General features: G+C 53.0%; 1 protein-coding gene across 7 annotated transcripts in view; it reads left to right on the plus strand.

Moving 5' to 3' along the window:
• IKBKB (inhibitor of nuclear factor kappa B kinase subunit beta) overlaps positions 1–18,138 on the plus strand; it is a 59,449-nt gene that overhangs the window by 33,000 nt on the left and 8,311 nt on the right. For 4 of the 7 annotated variants that reach the window (XM_085002510.1, XM_021077170.2, XM_085002509.1 and 1 more), the window contains 12 exon segments: positions 2,047–2,171; positions 6,670–6,777; positions 8,064–8,193; positions 8,638–8,832; positions 9,416–9,530; positions 10,944–11,067; positions 11,605–11,756; positions 12,180–12,241; positions 14,168–14,277; positions 15,502–15,551; positions 15,637–15,736; positions 15,909–16,056. In XM_085002510.1, the coding sequence (XP_084858636.1) occupies positions 2,047–2,171; positions 6,670–6,777; positions 8,064–8,193; positions 8,638–8,832; positions 9,416–9,530; positions 10,944–11,067; positions 11,605–11,756; positions 12,180–12,241; positions 14,168–14,277; positions 15,502–15,551; positions 15,637–15,736; positions 15,909–16,056 (1,419 nt within the window). 7 annotated transcript variants of the gene reach the window in all.

The following is an 18,138-nucleotide window of genomic DNA, read 5'->3' on the forward strand; positions in this document are numbered from 1 at the left end:
GTTCAGTCCCTGCCCTCGCTCAGTGGGTTAAGGATTCTGCGTTGCCACAAGCTGTGGTGTCGGTCACAGATGTAGCTCGGATCTGGAGTTGCTGTGGCTGTGGCGTAGGCTGGCAGTTGCAGCTCCAATTCGACCCCTAGCTGGGAACTTCTGTATGTTGCAGGTGCAGCCCTAAAAAGGAAAAAAAAAAAAAAAAAAGAAAGAAATATTGATGGAATTTCCGAATTTGGGAAGGAGGCAGGCATCTCCCATGTACAGAAATAATGAAGAAATTGCACTTGGGATAAGTACTGTCATGGGAAAGTGCGGGCACTAGGGGATCCGTGTTAGGAAGACCTACTCAGGTCTGGGACCTGAAGGATGAGGGGATGAAAAGGAGCTGGGGGTGGAGGAGACAGAGGAAGTTCTGGGCAGAGGGATAGGAACATGGTGGGTGGCGGGGAGTGGGGGGTAGGGGTGTGTGGCAGAAACTAGAGAAAAAGTAAGAGGGTTATCTTGAGTTGGAGCTGGAGAGATTGGTATGGAAGGGATCACCCAGGGCCTTGATGGCCGGGTTAGAGATTTAAGACTTCATCCTAAGACCTCTGGAGAAACATTGAAGGGTTTTAAAGTGCGAACAGGATCGTGTTCATCTTTTTTTTTTTTTTTTTTTTTTTGGTGACCCTGAGGCACATGGTGTTCCCAGGCTAGGGATCAGATCCAAGCTATAGTTGCAGCCTTTGCTGCAGCTGCAGCAATGCCAGATCCTTAACCCATTGTGCTGGGCCGGGGATCGAACCTGTGTCCTGGTACTCCCAAGACACCACTGATCCTGTTGCACCACAGCAGAAACTCCTCGGGTTTACCTTTTGAAGAGCCCACTTGGTGCATTTGTGGAGGCTGAATTGCAGGCAGTGGGCAGGTGGGTAGGAGGCCATGGTGGTAGGCAGGTCCAAGCTGGTAGGTTGCTGAAAGGATGTAAGAATGGCCCATGTGCCTGGAAAAGAGGCAGCAGCACCTGGTTGGTAATAGGTCACTCGAGGCTGATAAGCAGTACATGTTGATTGAATGAAGGAGGAGTGTGCAGTTTAAAAAGACAAACCAAAAAAGGTTGAAAGCCACTGGGCTCGACCAGCTTCGGTATTCTACCTGGTGCTTACATAAAGAGAAAAAGCAGTTCTTTGAGATCTTCTCAAGTGCGTCCATGCCACCCACCGCTCCCGCCCATGAGGCAGTGGGCTCTGTCAGTTTATCCCCGGCTTGGGGGAATAAAGGTTTCAGAGTGGGGTCTCTGGGGGTGTGACTCAGCACCTGTGTCCACATAACGTGATCCTGGGGATCCTGCCGGGTGTCCTCTGGCCCCCTCCTGGGCTCAGCAGCAGTCAGCAATGTGGGGGGTCCTGGGCGGTCAGTCAGACTCTGACCAGGATTCTGGGCCAAGTCATTCACCTGCAGGACTAAAACCTCCATGCATAACCAGACAGAGACGAACCTGACTACCCCACGTTTTGCCTCTTGGTTTAGACTCCCTGATCCTGCCCTGAACGTCTGGACTCCAGCCAGTCCAGGCTCAGTCCTGCCTCCACCAGGGGTTCTGATCGCCCTCTCTGGGATGTCTCCCCCTCAGGCAGGCTGAGCCGGCTCCCCGCTGTGCTGGGCAGCAGCCCTGCATCCGCCCTGTCCTGCCTGACTGTAGCGTTCCATCCTGCTGTGCCGGGGACCACACTGCCATAGCAGGGGACCCAGCCAGCATTCAGGGTTTGTGTTGTGAGAAGGTATGTCCAGCCCGGATCACTTTCCTTAGTTGTATGGGCCCCGTCTTCCCACCCGTGCACCACACCCAGAAGAGGGGTACATGATGCCTGCTGGGCTGCCTAAAAATACCCCCAGGTCCTTGTCCCAGCACCAGGATTGAATGAGGCACAGCGGAATCCTAGGTCCCACCCACTGAGCACGTGGTCCCCTCTTCACCCAGATGGGGCCAGGAGAGCGTGGGCCACAATCAGAAGGCTGGGTGGCCCTCAGGGGGACAGCAGTTCAGGGTTGTCCCCTCCATTGTCCCTGCAGGCCCCGGAGCTGCTGGAGCAGCAGAAGTACACAGTGACAGTCGACTACTGGAGCTTCGGCACCTTGGCCTTTGAGTGCATCACCGGCTTCCGGCCCTTCCTGCCCAACTGGCAGCCGGTGCAGTGGTGAGTGAGGGCTGAGAGGGAGGGAACTTCCACGTGCTGCTCTTTGTCAGATGTCACCTTGCCCCTCCCATCTCACTGCACGCCCCAGGCTGGGCCCAAGAACCTGTGACCTGTGGCCCAGAGGACAGCCTCTTAGGTAGGACCCAGCATGTGGGGAGTCTGAGCTCCAAAAACCTATAAAGGGAGAGTCTTGTAAAGTCTCAACCTGGTTCCTGAACCTTAACAGCATTAATGCCATGTAAGTGACTGTTCCGTGTGGTGGCAGCAAGTCAGGATGTTTACAGACTTGTGTCTGTGCACTTCCACCCGAAATGCTGTGCATTAGTGAACAAAGGATGTGTTCATCTGGCAAATGAGACGTATTTACCAGGAAATTTATTGTGGACACATTTTACTCTACCTCAGCACAAATTTTTGTTTTAAAAGCATAAGAAAGTGGTTTAAGGAGTTCCCATCACGGCTCAGCAGTTTACAAACCCGACTCGCATCCACGAGGATACAGGTTCAACCCCTGGCCTCGCTCAGTGGGTTAAGGATCCAGCGTTGCCATGAGCTGTGGTGTAGGTCGCAGACGCGGCTCAGATCCCAAGTTGCTGTGGCTCTGGAGTAGGCCAGCAGCCACAGCTCTGATCGGACCCCTAGCCTGGGAACCTCCATATGCTGTGGGTACGGCCCTAAAAAGACAAAAAATAAATAAATAAAAATAAATGAGAATAAGAAAGAGGTTTAAAATGTGAACCAAATAAGTTTCCAAAAAAATATTTTCTAATTAAAAAAAAAACCCTCAAAGGCTACCATTAAGGTTTTTAAAATGACTTTATATTTTAAACTTTTGTTCTGATTATAATAATGTGTACTTCTTTATATACCTAAAAGTTAATCAGTGTTAATATGCATCAAATCAACATTCCCTTAAATTAGTTAATGTTCATTCAGAATGATTCCTTGAGAGGCCGCACACTAATTTAAACGATGGTTCAAAAAACGTGTTTTTGAAATCTCCAGCTTTAATTTTTTTGGGGAGCAGTGGTAAGTTCATGGGGTTCAAACTTCAGAAAATATCAGCGTGAAAAGTCATCCCATAACCTGGTACCTCCCCACAGGCACCCGGTACTGTTGGTTTCAGGGACTCCCTCCAAGGATGTTTTGTACATGTGCCAGCAAAGGGCCATGGATCTCTTTATTAGATCATTTATGTATTTCACCTTTTTACCTTCACTGATAGTATGCACACCGCCCCATTTGTGCTCTTAGAGGATTTTTACACCGAGAATTTCTTTCACACAACCCAGGAAGCAGCCATCGCGAACACTTCTGTGCGTCTCCAGGCCGTTCAGTGTGCGTGGTTTTGTTTAAAAAACAAGATAAGGGGAGTTTCCCGTCGTGGCTCAGCAGTTAATGAACCTGGCTAGCATCCATGAGGACACGGGTTTGACCCCTGGCCCCGCTCAGTGGGTTAAGGATCCGGCATTGCCACAAGCTGTGGTGTAGGTCACAGATGCGGCTTGGATCTGGTGTGGCTGTGGCTGTGGCGTAGGCCGGCAGCTGCAGCTCCGATTTGACCCCTAGCCTGGGAACCTCCATATGCCACGAGTGCGGCCCTAGAAGACCAAAAAATTAAATTAAATTAAATTAATAAAAAGCAAAATAGGTTGCTATATGTATTCTCATAGAACCTTCCTTTCAAGCTTGCTGTGGAAAACGCTTCATGTTTTTCATGTTATTTGTCACGACTGTGTGGTTGTCCCCTATCATGTAACTCACTTCCCATTACTGGAAGCTTTTACATCTTAAAATGACACCAAGAATAACATCATTGTAGGGAAGTCCTGGTATAGCCACAGTTATTTCCTTGGGATAAATTCCTAGAAATGGGATTAACACATCAAAGATTGCATACATGTTAAAGATGTTGGGTGAGCACTCATAAATTCCTCTATAGCAAGTTTGTATAAATAACGTCTCCACTAGGAACACACAAAGCTACCCACTTGGCCGCATCAGTGCCAACACCAGCTGTTGTTGTGCTTCTCAGTGTCTTTCTGGAAGTAGTAAAAACATCAGCTTTTTAAAGGACAGCGTACTTCCATCAGGAGAATTTTTATTTGCAAGAATAAGAGGCAGCCTTTGAAATCAGTTCCAGAAGAGTATTTTTGTGTGATGGCAGGTCAGTTCAGTTCACCATGTACATGCCTGGCTAGGACCCTGCTCCTGAAATGGTGCCCCCCACCCCCCGCCCCCCGTGGGGACTTGCTCTAGAACAAGCTTGGCTCCTGATCTTGGGTTCTGGAATCGCATGTTGTCTTGTAACCATCATGGCAACTTTCAGTGACTGTTCATCTTCAGTGTTTTGGGTTTTTTTTCTTCTTTTTATGGCCACACTTGCGAAATATGGAAGTTCCCAGGCTAGGGGTTGAATCGTAGCTACAGCTGAGGCCTGTGCCACAGCCACTGCAACATCGAATCTGAGCCACATCTGCAACCTACCCCGTGACTTGGCAGCAACACCGGATCCTTAACCCATTGAGCAAGGCCAGAGATTGAATCTGCATCCTTGCAGGCACTAGTCAGGTTCCTAACCCTCTGAGCCACAATGGAAACTCCCTGTAGTGTTTTCAGCTAACAAAGGGATTACTGAATTTTTTTCAATTCAGATGTTGAGCGTTTCCATTATTTATAACAAGTGGAGTTAAAATCCATTAGAACTAGAAGAAGAGTGCTATTTGAAACCATACCTGATGACTCAACGTATTCCTAGTAAGTTTATTTTGTACAGAACCAGCTTCCCTCATGGTGCTAGGAGGCTGGATGCCCACTTTCAAACTGATGTCTCTGAAACCCAATAGCCTGTGAGAAGTGCCCACCTCATCTGCCTTGTAATGCCTTAGGCAACTTTAAAAACTTTCCCTCTCATCTCAGATGGCAGGTAGATAGCAATTTCAGGACAAAGGGAATCTGAGCTTTCTCATCATGTTATAAAGGTACCTTGAAGCTCATTTGGGGCAGCCTAAGCAATAAGCATGTCTCTTCCTGGGTCCTTTTACTTATGTGGTTTCCTGTTGACAGACGAGGTTTCTAGCAGAGGACCACCCCACTGTTTGATGACAGTCTTAGTGTACATGACTTAGAGCAGGCAGGCTCCCGCCACACATCAGCTCTTCCAAGTTCCCACATGTTCTGCGCGGTCCCGTTCACTCCCTGACACTGACACTTCAGGGCTAAAGCATTTTTCATCTGAATTTCCTGTGTGTTTTTGGAAAGGATGTGGACATTCAGATAGTGTAGAAAGAGCACCAGACTTTGGATCTGCGCTCCCCACCCTTCCCCGCTTAACGAGCGAGGTCAAGGATCAAACTTGCATCCTCATGGATACTAGTCAGGTTCATAACCCACTGAGCCACATCGGGAACTCCAGGGTCTCCCATCTTTATTAAGGGGCATCAGGCAGAGAAGGGCCTGTTCCCTGTTAATGCTTGGTGGTCTGCAAAGCATAATTCAAATTTATGTCATCACCCTTTTCACTGGGAAGATTTGAGACCAGTTTAAAACTTTTCTCTCTCATCCATGAGGATGCAGGTTCGATCCCTGACCTTGCTCAGTGGGTTAAGGAACCAGTGTTGCCGTGAGCTGTGGTGTAGGTCACAGATGTGGCTCCAATCCTGGGTTGCTGCGGCTGTGGTGTAGGCCAGCAGCTACAGCTCCAATTTGACCCCTAGCCTGGAACCTCCATGTGCCATGGATGCAGCCCTAAAAAGCAAAAAAAACCTTTTCTCCTTCAAATGCTATTTCAGATGTGTCGAAAGGTTCTCTAAGTTGGGAAGCATTATCATTCATTCACTGTCAGACGTAAAACACTTGGCCACGTGCTTTTAGAGGGAAGTGCGTGCATATTTCACAGGGAGGGGATCCATGTGCAGTTACCTTGGTGTGCAAGTCCTGATTTTATCCTCTACCAAAACATGAGTGTTTGGTATTAGATGAAAAGTAGAACAATGAGGGGTTCCCACTGTGGCTCAGTGGGTTAAGAACCCCCCAGTATCCACATGGATGTGGGTTCAATCCCTGCCCTTTGCTCTGTGGGTTAAGGATCCAATATTACTTGTAAGCTATGGAGTAGTTCGCAGATGGAGCTTGGGTCTGGCATTGCTATGGCTGTCACGTAGACTGGCAGCTGCAGCTCTGATTTGACCCCTAGCCTGGAACTTCCATATGCTGCTATGTGGCCCTAAAAAAACAACAACAATAACAACAACAACAAAAAGTAGAAGAATACAAAGGAATGAGCCTGCCCTGAATGGGGTCAGGAGTCAGCCATACAACCCTGCTGGGCAGTACTAATGACCTTAGACTCTCAGAGAAGTGTCCCGAGAGCACTGGCCGGCACCCCATGGGGTTAAATAGCAGCCAGGATGGAGGTTACCAGCGTAGGGAGCTGTTGGCCATCGAGGAATGTGGGATCCTTATGAGTGGCGTAAGAGACGAGGCCCCACATCTGCAGGCACTCCAAAGTCCGGCAGAAGAGCGAGATGGACATCGTGGTGAGCGAGGACCTGAATGGCACCGTGAAGTTCTCCAGCTCATTACCCTACCCCAACAACCTCAACAGGTGAGGCCCCGGACGTGTGTCAGCATTGGCCGTGTCTTGGGAGCACTGGGACGTAGGTTCAATCCCCAGCCCGGCACGGTGGGTTCGGGATCTGGTGATGCCACAGCTGCAGCTTAGGTCACAACTGCATCTGGGATCTGATCCCTGGCCCGGGAACTTCCATATGCTGCAGGCTGCCAAAAAAGAAAAGAAAACAAAATAAAACAAAGAAGAGGTGTGGGATTTCTGAGGGCTGATAGCTTTTACGTCAGGGTGTCCTGCTGTGGCATGAACCTAACTGGGTCCCACCTCAGTCTTAACCTTGGAACGCATTCCAACCCCTCGCCACAATTAGAAATCGTCTTCCTCCCACACTTGCACAACGGTTTGTGCCTCTCACGCCCCTCACTGGCATCTGCCTTGCATTACACTTGGTTTTGCAGAGAGTTTATCTCCTGGTCCACTGGAAGGGCAGGAGAGTCACTGTATTTCTCTCTGCACTCCCCGTGCAGCCAAATGCTGGCTTATCATCAGCAGATAAACCTGTGCAGTTTGAACAGCATTGCAATCTGGCCTTAGAGCCAGAATATGAGCAGTCAGATAATCGTATCAGAACCTGGTAATAGCACAGAAGAAAGCTGCCAGGCAGCTGCATGCAATTGAGAGGCACGGATAAGAATTACCATGAGTGGAGTTCCCGCTGTGGCTCAGTGGGTTCAGAATCTAATGTTGCCACAGCAGCAGCAGCAGCATAGACTGCATCTGCTGGATCATATTCAGTCCATGGTCTGGGAACGTCCATACTCCATGGGTACAGCCAGGAAGAAAAAAAAAGAATGACCATGAGTATTGGGGGGGTGGGGAGAGAGGTACTATGTGGACTAGCTACATGGGATGAATGGATGGGCTGGAACTTTCTGGAAGGATCTGGAAGAATGTGCAGGACAGGGATGGGTGAAAAGGAAGGAAGCTGAGGGAAGAACGCTTGAGGGGGCCTGCAGAGGGCAGGTGGCAGTGTTGGCCTCTGGAGGGCCTTCATGGGGGGCAGCGAGGGCCACTGTGGGTGCTGAGGGGGTCGGGAAGGATCAAGAACTTGTCGTGTGGACCCACCAGGTGCTTTCCAGGGGGTGACTGACTAGGAATCCAGCAGCGTGGGGTCCAGATGGTGGGTGGAGTCTGCCTGAGGTGGGGTGAGCATGTGAAATCTTAGTTCATCCTCAGGGGTCAGTGCAACAGGGACACCCGTGTGAGGCGGGTGCACTTTTCAGTTCCCACGCACCTCCCCAACACCCATGCCCTCTTCTCAGTGTCCTGGCCCAGCGGCTGGAGAAGTGGCTGCAGCTGATGCTGATGTGGCACCCCCGGCAGAGGGGCACCGATCCCACGTACGGGCCCAATGGCTGCTTCAAGGCCCTGGATGACATCTTAACCTTGAAGGTGAGCCAGCACCAAGCTAGCTGGGCCGTGGGGCCCCTCCCCCACCGGGGAATGCAGCCTCCTGGTGGGGCGGGGTGGGGGCATCTGTACGTGAGGAAGATGCTAGGACCCCATGCTGACCAACCTGGGCTGTGAGGTCATAGCTGAGGACAGACTTGACTATAAAGACCCAGCACTGGGGAGCTCCCTGTGGCCTCCTGGTTAGGATTCAGCACTTTCACCACTGCGGCCTGGGTTCAGTCCCTGGCCTGGGAACCGAGATCCCGCATTGAGCCACTGCACACTGGCACCCCCCCCCAAAAAAAAACGACCCAGCACTGAACCCCTCCCCAGGCCAGGCCTTTATGTGCTGGGGACTCAGGGAGGAGCAGGGATCCAGGCCAGCAGGTGGGCGTCTCTGTCAAGTAGTTTTTTTTTTCCAGTAACGTCTGGGTTGTGTTGCAGCTGGTTCATATCTTGAACATGGTCACAGGCACCATTCATACCTACCCCGTGACCGAGGACGAGAGCCTGCAGAGCTTGAAGGCCCGGATCCGGCAGGACACAGGCATCCTCGAGGAGGCCCAGGAGCTGCTGCAGGAGGCGGGTCTGGCGCTGATCCCCGACAAGCCCGCGGCTCAGTGCATCTCCGATGGCAAGGTGAGCCCTGGCCCCTTCAGGGCCGGCGGGCCCTTACCCACACCGGGCAGGTACCTCCCTGTTCTGAGGGTGGAATGTGAGATCCTGTTGGCTTAATAGGAGACATGGATCACTCCACGCGTCACCTGTTCCTTCTAGACCGAGAGAGTGCCTCTCTTTTACCTTTGCTGCCAAAGCTGTGTTTCATTCTTCCAGCTCGGACAAAAGGGTTTTTGGCACACCTCTCATGTGCAGAACTGTGGCAACAGCCACAGCCGTGCCAGACATGGTCTCTGCCCCCAAAGAGCTGACGAGTTAATGTGGGAGAGCCAGTCACTGGATAGTAAAGAGATAGCGAAGGTCTGACTTGTGCAGTCAGAGAACGAAACAGAAGGGAGTCAGTGGTGGATGAGGTGTGCACTCGGGGCTGCGTGTACAAGGAGCAGCGGAAGGGGGTCGAGTCCGAAGTCAGTAAGACAGGCTTTGTGGGTGCCGCGCTGGCTGAGGGCGATGCCGGTGGGCCACTCTGGAGCCTGTCCCCTGTCCCCTGGGAAAAGGAGGGGACGGGTCCCCAAGAGCCCCTTTTGCTCTTGTCCCTCTGCAGCTGAACGAGGGCCGCACCCTGGACATGGATCTCGTCTTCCTCTTTGACAACAGCAGAGTCACCTATGACACCCAGATCTCCCCGCGGCCCCAGCCCGAAAGCGTCAGCTGCATCCGTAAGAATGGCATGGCCTTTGAAAAAAATAGTCACTTAGAGTGCTTGAGATAAGCCCTGGACCTCGGGACTCCCCCACGCCAGAAGATGGGAGTTCCCATTGTGGCGCAGCAGAAATGAATCCAACTAGTATCCATGAGGATATGGGTATGATCCCTGGCCTCACTCAGTGGGTCAGGGATCCAGAAGGCCTTCTTTGTTAGAACACATGAGGAGGTGGCCCAGCGAAGAGGAAAGGACATCGATCTTCAGTTGATTTCAGCCTCATTTAAACAGAGGACAGGGAGTTCCTGTCATGGCTCAGTGGTTAACGAATCCGACTAGGAACCAGGAGGTTGCAGGTTTGATCCCTGCCCTTGCTCAGTGGGTTAACGATCCGGCATTGCCGTGAGCTGTGGTGTAGGTCGCAGACGAGGCTCGGATCCTGCATTGCTGTGGCTCTGGCGTAGGCCAGTGGCTACAGCTCCGATTAGACCCCTAGCCTGGGAACCTCCATATGCCACAGGAGCGGCCCTAGAAGAGGCAAAAAGACAAAACAAAAAACAAAACAAAACAAAAAAACAGAGGACAGAGAATACTGCCCACAGGCCGCTGAACATGAATCACGTGGCCATTTTTTTAATTTATTTTTTTTTCTTTTTTAGGGCCGCACCCACTGCATGTGGACTTCCCAGGCTAGGGGTCTAATCGGAGCGGCAGCTGCTGGCCTGTGCCAGAGCCACAGCAACCCGGGATCCAAGCCATGGATCTGAGACCTATACCACAGCTCATGGCAGTTCTGGATCCCTGACCCACTGAGCGAGGCCAGGGATCATACCCATATCCTCATGGATACTAGTTGGATTCATTTCTGCTGCGCCACAATGGGAACTCCCATTTTATATTTTAATGATGAAACATTCACGTGATACCAACAAATCAAAACGCACAGAAGAACATACAGTGAGAGTTCCTGCTGTGGTGCCATGGGTTAAAGATTTGGCTTGTCTTTGTGAAGGCACAGGTTCAATCCTAGCCCGGGCGTTGCTGCAGCTGTGGTTTAGGTCAGCTCCCACTCAGATTCGACCCCTGGCCTGGGGATTTCATGTGCCAAAAAAGAAAAAAAAAGAATATACACTGAACAGTAAGCCCCCCCACCTCCTGCCCAGTCTCCCCAGTTCCGTGGCCTCTTCCAGGAAAACCGCTGCTCCCAGATTCCTGGTCTACCTTCCACATGTCCTGTGCATCTGTAAATCAAAATGGCACAGGGCACAGGGTGTCTGAGACAGTAACCAGGCCTAATACCCAACACAGTCGTGTCAGGGCAGAGCGGTTACATAACCTAGCGATGTAGACGTGGCAGTGGCCGGGCTCCGCAGGCAGGATGCGGTGTGTCACCAGCATGGCTCCCTGACAGTCATGTGTCTCTGTCCAGTGCAAGAGCCCAAGCGGAACCTCCCGTTTTTCCAGCTGAGGAAGGTGTGGGGCCAGGTCTGGCACAGCATCCAGGCCCTGAAGGAAGACTGCAGCCGCCTGCAGCAGGGACAGCGTGCTGCCATGTACGTGCCCACGGTTTGGGCTTTGCTTATTCAGAGCTGCCTGGTGGCCCTGCCACAGGGCAATGGCCAAGGCAGGGGTCCAACTGTTGGGAGAGAGACATAGGGTGGGGGAGGCGGGAAGGGGTTGGCCCGGCGAGGGTCAGGGGGATGCTTGAGGAAGGCCCTGTGAGACCCAGTGGGGTGTGTGCACTCAGCACAGTCGCAGGAGTGTAAGTGGGGCCACCGGGAAGCCCTCGACAGTTTGGGTCATCAGCCCTCCCCTGCCGTCGTTCCAGGACTGGCTCGCTCTTTCCCCAGGATGTGGCTTCTCTGGGCCACTCTGTGTGTACTTTGCCTAGTTCCAGTTTTGAAGCAGAACCCCAGGCGTTGCTCAGAGCCAGGAAACTGACTTTATGGTTATAAGTGGCTGCTCTTATTATAATGATGCTAATTATAGCAGAGCCTGCTGGTGGTGTTCGGGTCATTTTGTTATTGTACGGGAAGTGGCGCTCAGATCCCACAGGCGCCCCAAGCTTCCGTTTCTCATGGCCGCTGCAGGATGAATCTGCTTCGGAACAACAGCTGCCTGTCCAAGATGAAGAACTCCATGGCCTCCATGTCCCAGCAGCTCAAGGCCAAGCTTGATTTCTTCAAAACCAGCATCCAGATTGACCTGGAGAAGTACAGCGAGCAGACAGAGTTTGGGATCAGTGAGTGTGCCCTTTACAATAAGTCTGGAGGGGAGTTCCTGTTGTGGCACAGTGGAAACAAAAGTGACTGCTATCCATGAGGACGAGGGTTCGATCCCTGGCCTCGCTCAGTGGGTTAAGGATCCAGTGTTGCCGTGAGTTCTTGAGCAAGTCATAGACGCAGCTAGGATCCCACACTGCTGTGGCTGTGGCCTAGGCTGGTAGCTATAGAGCTCATTCGACCACTAGCCTGGGAACTTCCATGTGCCTCAGGTATGGCCCTAAAAAAAAAAAAAAAAGTCTGGAGGGATAGTCTCTTTCTTTTTTCTTTTTCTGAGGTTTCTTTTGTCCTCTCCTATTTGAGTTGCTTATCTCTGTTTTGGATTGTGGGGGTGGGGGTGTTTTCATTTTGTTTTTCATTTTTCCCTCCTTTTTTCTCCCCAGCATCGGACAAACTGCTGCTGGCCTGGAGGGAGATGGAACAGGCCGTGGAGCTCTGCGGACGGGTAGGCAGGGCCCCCAGGTCCGAGGCCCTGCCCAGGGTACCAGGCTCTTCACTGCCATCTTCCTCTTTCTCACTGAACCCTGGGTCGAGCTTGCATATCAGAAATTAGCTTTTCCAGAGTTCCCAGTGTGGCTCAGTGGTAACCAACCTGACTAGTATCCATGAGGACTCAGGTTCGATCCCTGGCTCTGCTCAGTGGGTTAAGAATCCAGAGTTAGGAGTTCCCGTCGTGGTGCAGTGGTTAACGAATCCGACTAGGAACCATGAGGTTGCAGGTTCGGTCCCTGCCCTTGCTCAGTGGGTTGACAATCCGGCGTTGCCGTGAGCTGTGGTGTGGGTCGCAGACACGGCTTGGATCCCGCATTGCTGTGGCTCTGGCTAGGCTGGCGGCTACAGCTCCGATTAGACCCCTAGCCTGGGAACCTCCATATGCCGCAGGAGCGGCCCAAGAAATAGCAAAAAGACAAAAAAAAAAAAAAAAGAAATCCAGAGTTGCTGTGAGCTGTGGTGTAGGTCACAGACATGGCTGGGATCCTGAGTTTCTGCGGCTATGGCGAGGGGCCAGCAGCTATGGCCCCAATTTGACTCCTAGCCTGGGACCCTACATATGCTTCAGTTTCGGCCCTAAAAAGAAGAAGAAGAAAAAAAAAAAAAAGAATTAGTTTTTCCATGGAGTTCCCATTTTGGCTCAGTGGCTTAAGAAGTTGACTAGTATCCATGAAGTTGCAGGTTCGATCCCTGGCCTCACTCAGTTGGTTAAGGATCCAACATTGCCACAAGCTGCAGCATAGGTTGAAGTCTCATCTCAGATTTGGCATGGCTGCGGCTGTGGCATAGGCCAGCAGCTGCAGCTCCGATTCAACCCCTAGCCTGGGAATTTCCACATGCCTCGGGTGCAGCCCCCCCCCCAAAAAAATTAGCTTTTCCAGAGTTGCTGCTGTGGTGCAGCGGGTTAAGGATCTGGCATTGCAGCTGTGACGTACTTGCTGCTGTGGCTCAAATTCTATCCCTGGCCCATGCACTTCCCTGTGCCACAGGTGCAGCCAAAAAAGGGAAAAAACATTTAGCTTTTCCTCACCAAGCTCTCTGCCTTCAGCTAGGACTTGCTGGAAAGCGCCGGGGGCTGGGGGGAGTTGAAGGGGAAGGAAGGGGGTTTGGGATCTGCAGGGACTGATTCAGGAGCATGACGTGGGGTGTCCTGGGGGAGTGCAGACCTCGGCCCATGCGAAAGGGCCCGGGATGAAGGAGCAACACTCCATCTCACCGGAGGTTTTCCCAACCTTGTTGGGACACTGAATCCATGGGGAAGAAAGGGTCTGAGCAGAAAGTCTTAGGACAGTGTAAGGCAGATGCCACTGAAAAGTGCTGGTTGTGAGGCAGGGGAAGGAAATGTGACAGTGGCCCTCACACGAGTGCAAGACCTTGGGCTCCAGTCCTTTTTTCTGGACTTTTCCCCCACGTTCCGTGTGAGCTTAGGCAAGGAGCGTCAGTTTCATCTCTGTGTCTTAACCTGTTTCTATAAGTCGGTACTGATGTGCATCCTTAAAGGTGGGTGTCCATCAACTGGACTTTGTTGGACATCAGGAACGTGAGTGCCCTCCCTGTCTGGGCCATAACTCCTGAGATAAAGTATCTGGGCCTCCCCGCTTGGGAGCGATAAGTTATAACGGGACCAGGCCAGATCCTGCACAAGCTCCATCTCATCTCTGCCTAACGCGGCCCCTGGAGGAGCCTGGGTTCCGTGGAGGACCCTGCAGCTCAGGGTCAGGTGACCTGCCCGAGGGCCAGTCCGCTCAAGGGGGCAGACCCAAAATCCAGCCCCAGGACTTGGGGTCAGGCGGGGGGGGCGGGGGTCCGAGATGAGGCCAGAGGGCTCTCCCTGACCACCTCTGTTGCGTTGGTGGCCTCAGCACAGCTCTTCCTGCAGGAGAACGAGGTGAAGCACCTGGTGGAGCGGATGATGGCCCTGCAGACCGACATCGTGGACCTGCAGCGCAGCCCCATGGGCCGCAAGCAGGGCGGGACGCTGGACGACCTGTGAGTGCCACCCGAGGGGGGTGTGTGTGCTTGTATTCGTGTCTCTGTGTGTGTGTGCAAGCCCGGCCCCTGGGCAGTCGTGTGGGTGCGTCTGGAGATGAGCACGGGCAAACCACGGTCACTCCAAGCCCCACTTGGTGGTGAGGACCAACTCAGACAACGCCTAGAGCAGTAGTGCAGCTCCTGCCACACAAGGAGACTTTACCGAAGTATCAGGTGTGATGCCACTGCCACCCAGCCCACCCTCACCCAGGCGAGGCCCCAGGGGCAGAAAGTAGAGCAGGAAGGAGCCTGGCCAGTCGAGAAGGTGGGATCTGGAAATTTCACTGCAGTCTTGATCAGGCTTTGGCCATGGCTCCGAGAAGGGCAGGCAGGCAGGCCGAGGCAGCCTCCCAGGAGCTCTCATCCAGGCTCAGTGGTGTCCTCTGTGGCTTGTACCAGGATTCTTAGGACAAGAAGCCCGAACATCAGAAATGTAATTACTGGAGTTCCCATTGTGGCTCAGTGGGTTACGAACCCGACTTTGTCTCTGTGACGATGCAGGTTCAATCCCTGGCCTCACTCAGTGGGTTAAGTATCCACTGTTGCCGTGAGCTGTGATGTGGGCCACAGACAAGGCTCAGAGCCTATGTTCCTGTGGCTGTGGTATAGGCTGGCAGCTGCAGCTCCGATTGGACCCCTAGCCTGGGAACTTCCATGTGCCATGGGTGTGTCCATAAAAAGGAAAGACCAAAAAAAAAAAAAGAAGAAAGAAACATAACTACTTGTAGTCTATCTCATCTCATTATTTAACCCTCTAGGCTCTAGTTTTCAACAAAAGTCACCCCTGAGAACGTGATCCCGTCTCATTGGTAGGCACACAGGGAGAGGCCTTTGTGTCTCCTCCGGGGCCTGAGTTTTTGGGGGGCCTCATTCTCTTGCCTCGGTCCAGTGACAGCATCGAGAGTCACAATTGCAGGAGCAAGCAGGCAGGGACTTCCTAAGGAGCAGGTGGGGACACCTGTCCTTAAGGTTCTGGTTAAACCCAGGAGGTGTTTGAGCTCCAGTAATGAGGGAAGCCTTCTGTCCTGAAACACCACCCGGAACAGTAACTCCCTCCAGTCAAGACGAGCTGCCCGTCTTGCTTCTAGCAGTCAGGCCCCTGCTGGCAGGACTCGGCTCTGGTGCTTCAGGTGAGCTTGCCTCCCCCAGATCCTGACGGAGCTGCTTCTCTGTGTGTTACAGAGAAGAGCAGGCACGGGAACTTTATCGGAGACTGAGGGAAAAGCCCCGAGGTGAGTGGGGTGCCCGCCTTGGCCCCTCGGTCCCAGACACCAGGCCGGCCACCCGCGGACCGCGCCACCCCATCCCTCTTTGCAGACCAGCGGACCGATGGCGACAGTCAGGAAATGGTGCGGCTGCTCCTCCAGGCCATCCAGGGCTTTGAGAAGAAAGTGCGAGTGATTTACACACAGCTCAGGTATCAGCCGCCTCCCCGACCCGAGGCTGGAGGGAGGCCCGTGTTCCCACATCCAGCCTCCTGGGGAGGGAGTCCGTCTGCGGCAGCTCCGTGGCGCCTGGACTGCCCCGGGGTTGTGTCCCACTTCCTTCAGCGCAGATGTCACTGCCGGTGTCGTGTTTGTCCCTCACAGTAAGACGGTGGTTTGCAAGCAGAAGGCCCTGGAGCTGCTGCCCAGGGTGGAGGAGGTAGTGAGTCTCATGAACGAGGACGAGAAGACCGTGGTTCGGCTTCAGGAGAAGCGGCAGAAGGAGCTCTGGAACCTCCTGAAGATCGCTTGTGTGAGTCCCTGGTGGCCAGGCTGGTGCCCCCGTCCCCAGCCTGTGAGGGGGACCGTGGGTACCCCCCAGACTCAGCCACTGCAGCTCAGTTTCCACTTTTCTGCCCCAGGACTTGGCGGGAACAGGGCAGGGTAGGGTGAGGGTTATTGTTCATAGTGTGGCTGCTGTGACACTCACCATAGCCATTCTTAAGACTTGGAGGTTGGAAGTCCAAGGTTAAGGTGTGGGCAGGGCTGGGCTCCCTCAGGAGGCTACAGGGAAGAACCTTGTCTCTTCTTAGATTCCAGTGGCTCCCGGCATCCTTGGCTTGTGGTTGCACCTCTCCAGTCTTTGCCTCTGTTCTCCACTTGTCTCTCCTCTCTGTGTCTCTTTCTCTCTTATCCTTTTGGCCCAGTCCATGGCATGTGGAAGTTCCCAGGCCGGGGATCGAACCTGAGCCACAGCAGTGACAATTCCAAATCCTTAACTGCTAAGCTACTAGGAACTGCACCTGTGTGTCTATTATAAGAACATATCACCAAAGTTCCCACTGTGGCTGAGTTAAGCATCCAACTGCAGCAGCTCAGGTTGCTGGGGAGGCAGGGGTTCTAGCCCTGGCCTGGCACAGTGGGTTAAAGGATCCGACGTTGCTGCAGCTCAGATTCAAACCCTGGTCTAGGAACATCCATGTGCCTTGGGTGTAGCCATTAAAAAAAAAAAAAGAAGAACCACTTTTCACTGGATTTAGGCCACTAGATAGTCCAGGGTGATCTCATCCTAGGATCTTTAACCTCATCTGCAAACATCCCTTTTCCAAATGAGGTCACATGCTCAGGTTCCTGGAGATCCGCATGCAGCCCCCACAGTGCATGTCAAGGGTCCCCTTCCTGTCCATGCCATACAGCACTGCAGCCCGTACTTCCTGGGCCCATGGCCTTAACATAGCTGTGATCCCACTAAATGTTGCTCTGAGAGCCCAGGACAGGGAAGGGGGAAGAGCCGGGAAGACCCATGTCTCTGGAGCCAGAGCTGGAAGGACGAACCCACGGTGCAGGCACCAGCTGTGGGGGTGCTGAGGAAGTTGACAGTGGAGTGACTTAGTCATCAGTCGGGGAGTGTGGCTGCTGAAGGCGGAAGCAGGACACAAGGACAGGGCTTTTGAGGATCATGGTGACGGAGCATATCTGCAGGCCAGGCAAAAGGAGACGGCGTCCTGGGGGTGTGGGTGTGTGTGGGGGGTGTTCCCAGCGTCACAGAGATGGGAGCAAGTCCCCAGTCTGAGGACAGTGGGAGGTCAGCGTCAGGAGCAGGAGCAGAAGGGGGGGTGGGTGACATCTCCTGTAACGAGGAGAGACAGCCAAGAAGAGAGGTGAGGAGGCAGAGGTGAAGAGGCCAGGTCGAGGTGCTGAGGTGCTGACCTGATCCGCCAGCTGCGTCCACTAGACACTTATTGAGCACTGACGCCATGCCCGGCAGGGTGCTGAGAGCTGGAGATGCAGGAGGGAAAAGGCGTGGTGTTCAGCCCAGAGAGCTCACAGTCTGGTGAGGGGCATGCCGGGAATGAACGAGAACAGTCTAGAGCAGGCATCGTAAGCAGGAACCATGGCGTGAAGGCCAGGGGGTCAAGGGAGCGCCAGGACAGGTCGCCTGGAGAGGAAGCCAAGGGAGGCAGGTGAACGGCCAGGTAGGGATGCAACGTTAGAGGCCTGGAGGTGAGAGTGGCGTGTCGGGTGGTGGGGGGGTCTCACTGGGGATGAAATTAGAGAGGTCAGGAGAGCTGGCTTTGCGGCCACACTTTATTTTGAAGGCACAGGGGAAACATAGCAGGACTTAATTTCTCTTTTTGTTTGGAGGGAAGTTAAGAGTGGGAATATGTGATCCCCTTTGGTTTTTAGAGAAATTACTCTGAGAGTTCCCTTGTGGTGCAGTGGGTTGAAGATCCAGCGTTGTCACTGCAGCAGCTTGGGTCACTCATCTGGCTTGGGTTCAATCCCTGGGGGCCAAGAACTTCCAGGAGGGGCAATGATAATTATCACAATAATAGAAAAATTACTCTGGTGGCAGCTGGAGGCTCTCCCTGAGAGAAGGGGCCTCTCCTGCCGT

The sequence above is a fragment of the Sus scrofa genome, chromosome 17 (genome assembly GCF_054392235.1).
Source record: "Sus scrofa isolate SSC_HxYL_T2T_F1_AM1 chromosome 17, Sscrofa_HxYL_maternal_Yorkshire_Landrace_v2.0, whole genome shotgun sequence".
Classification (NCBI taxonomy): domain Eukaryota; kingdom Metazoa; phylum Chordata; class Mammalia; order Artiodactyla; family Suidae; genus Sus; species Sus scrofa.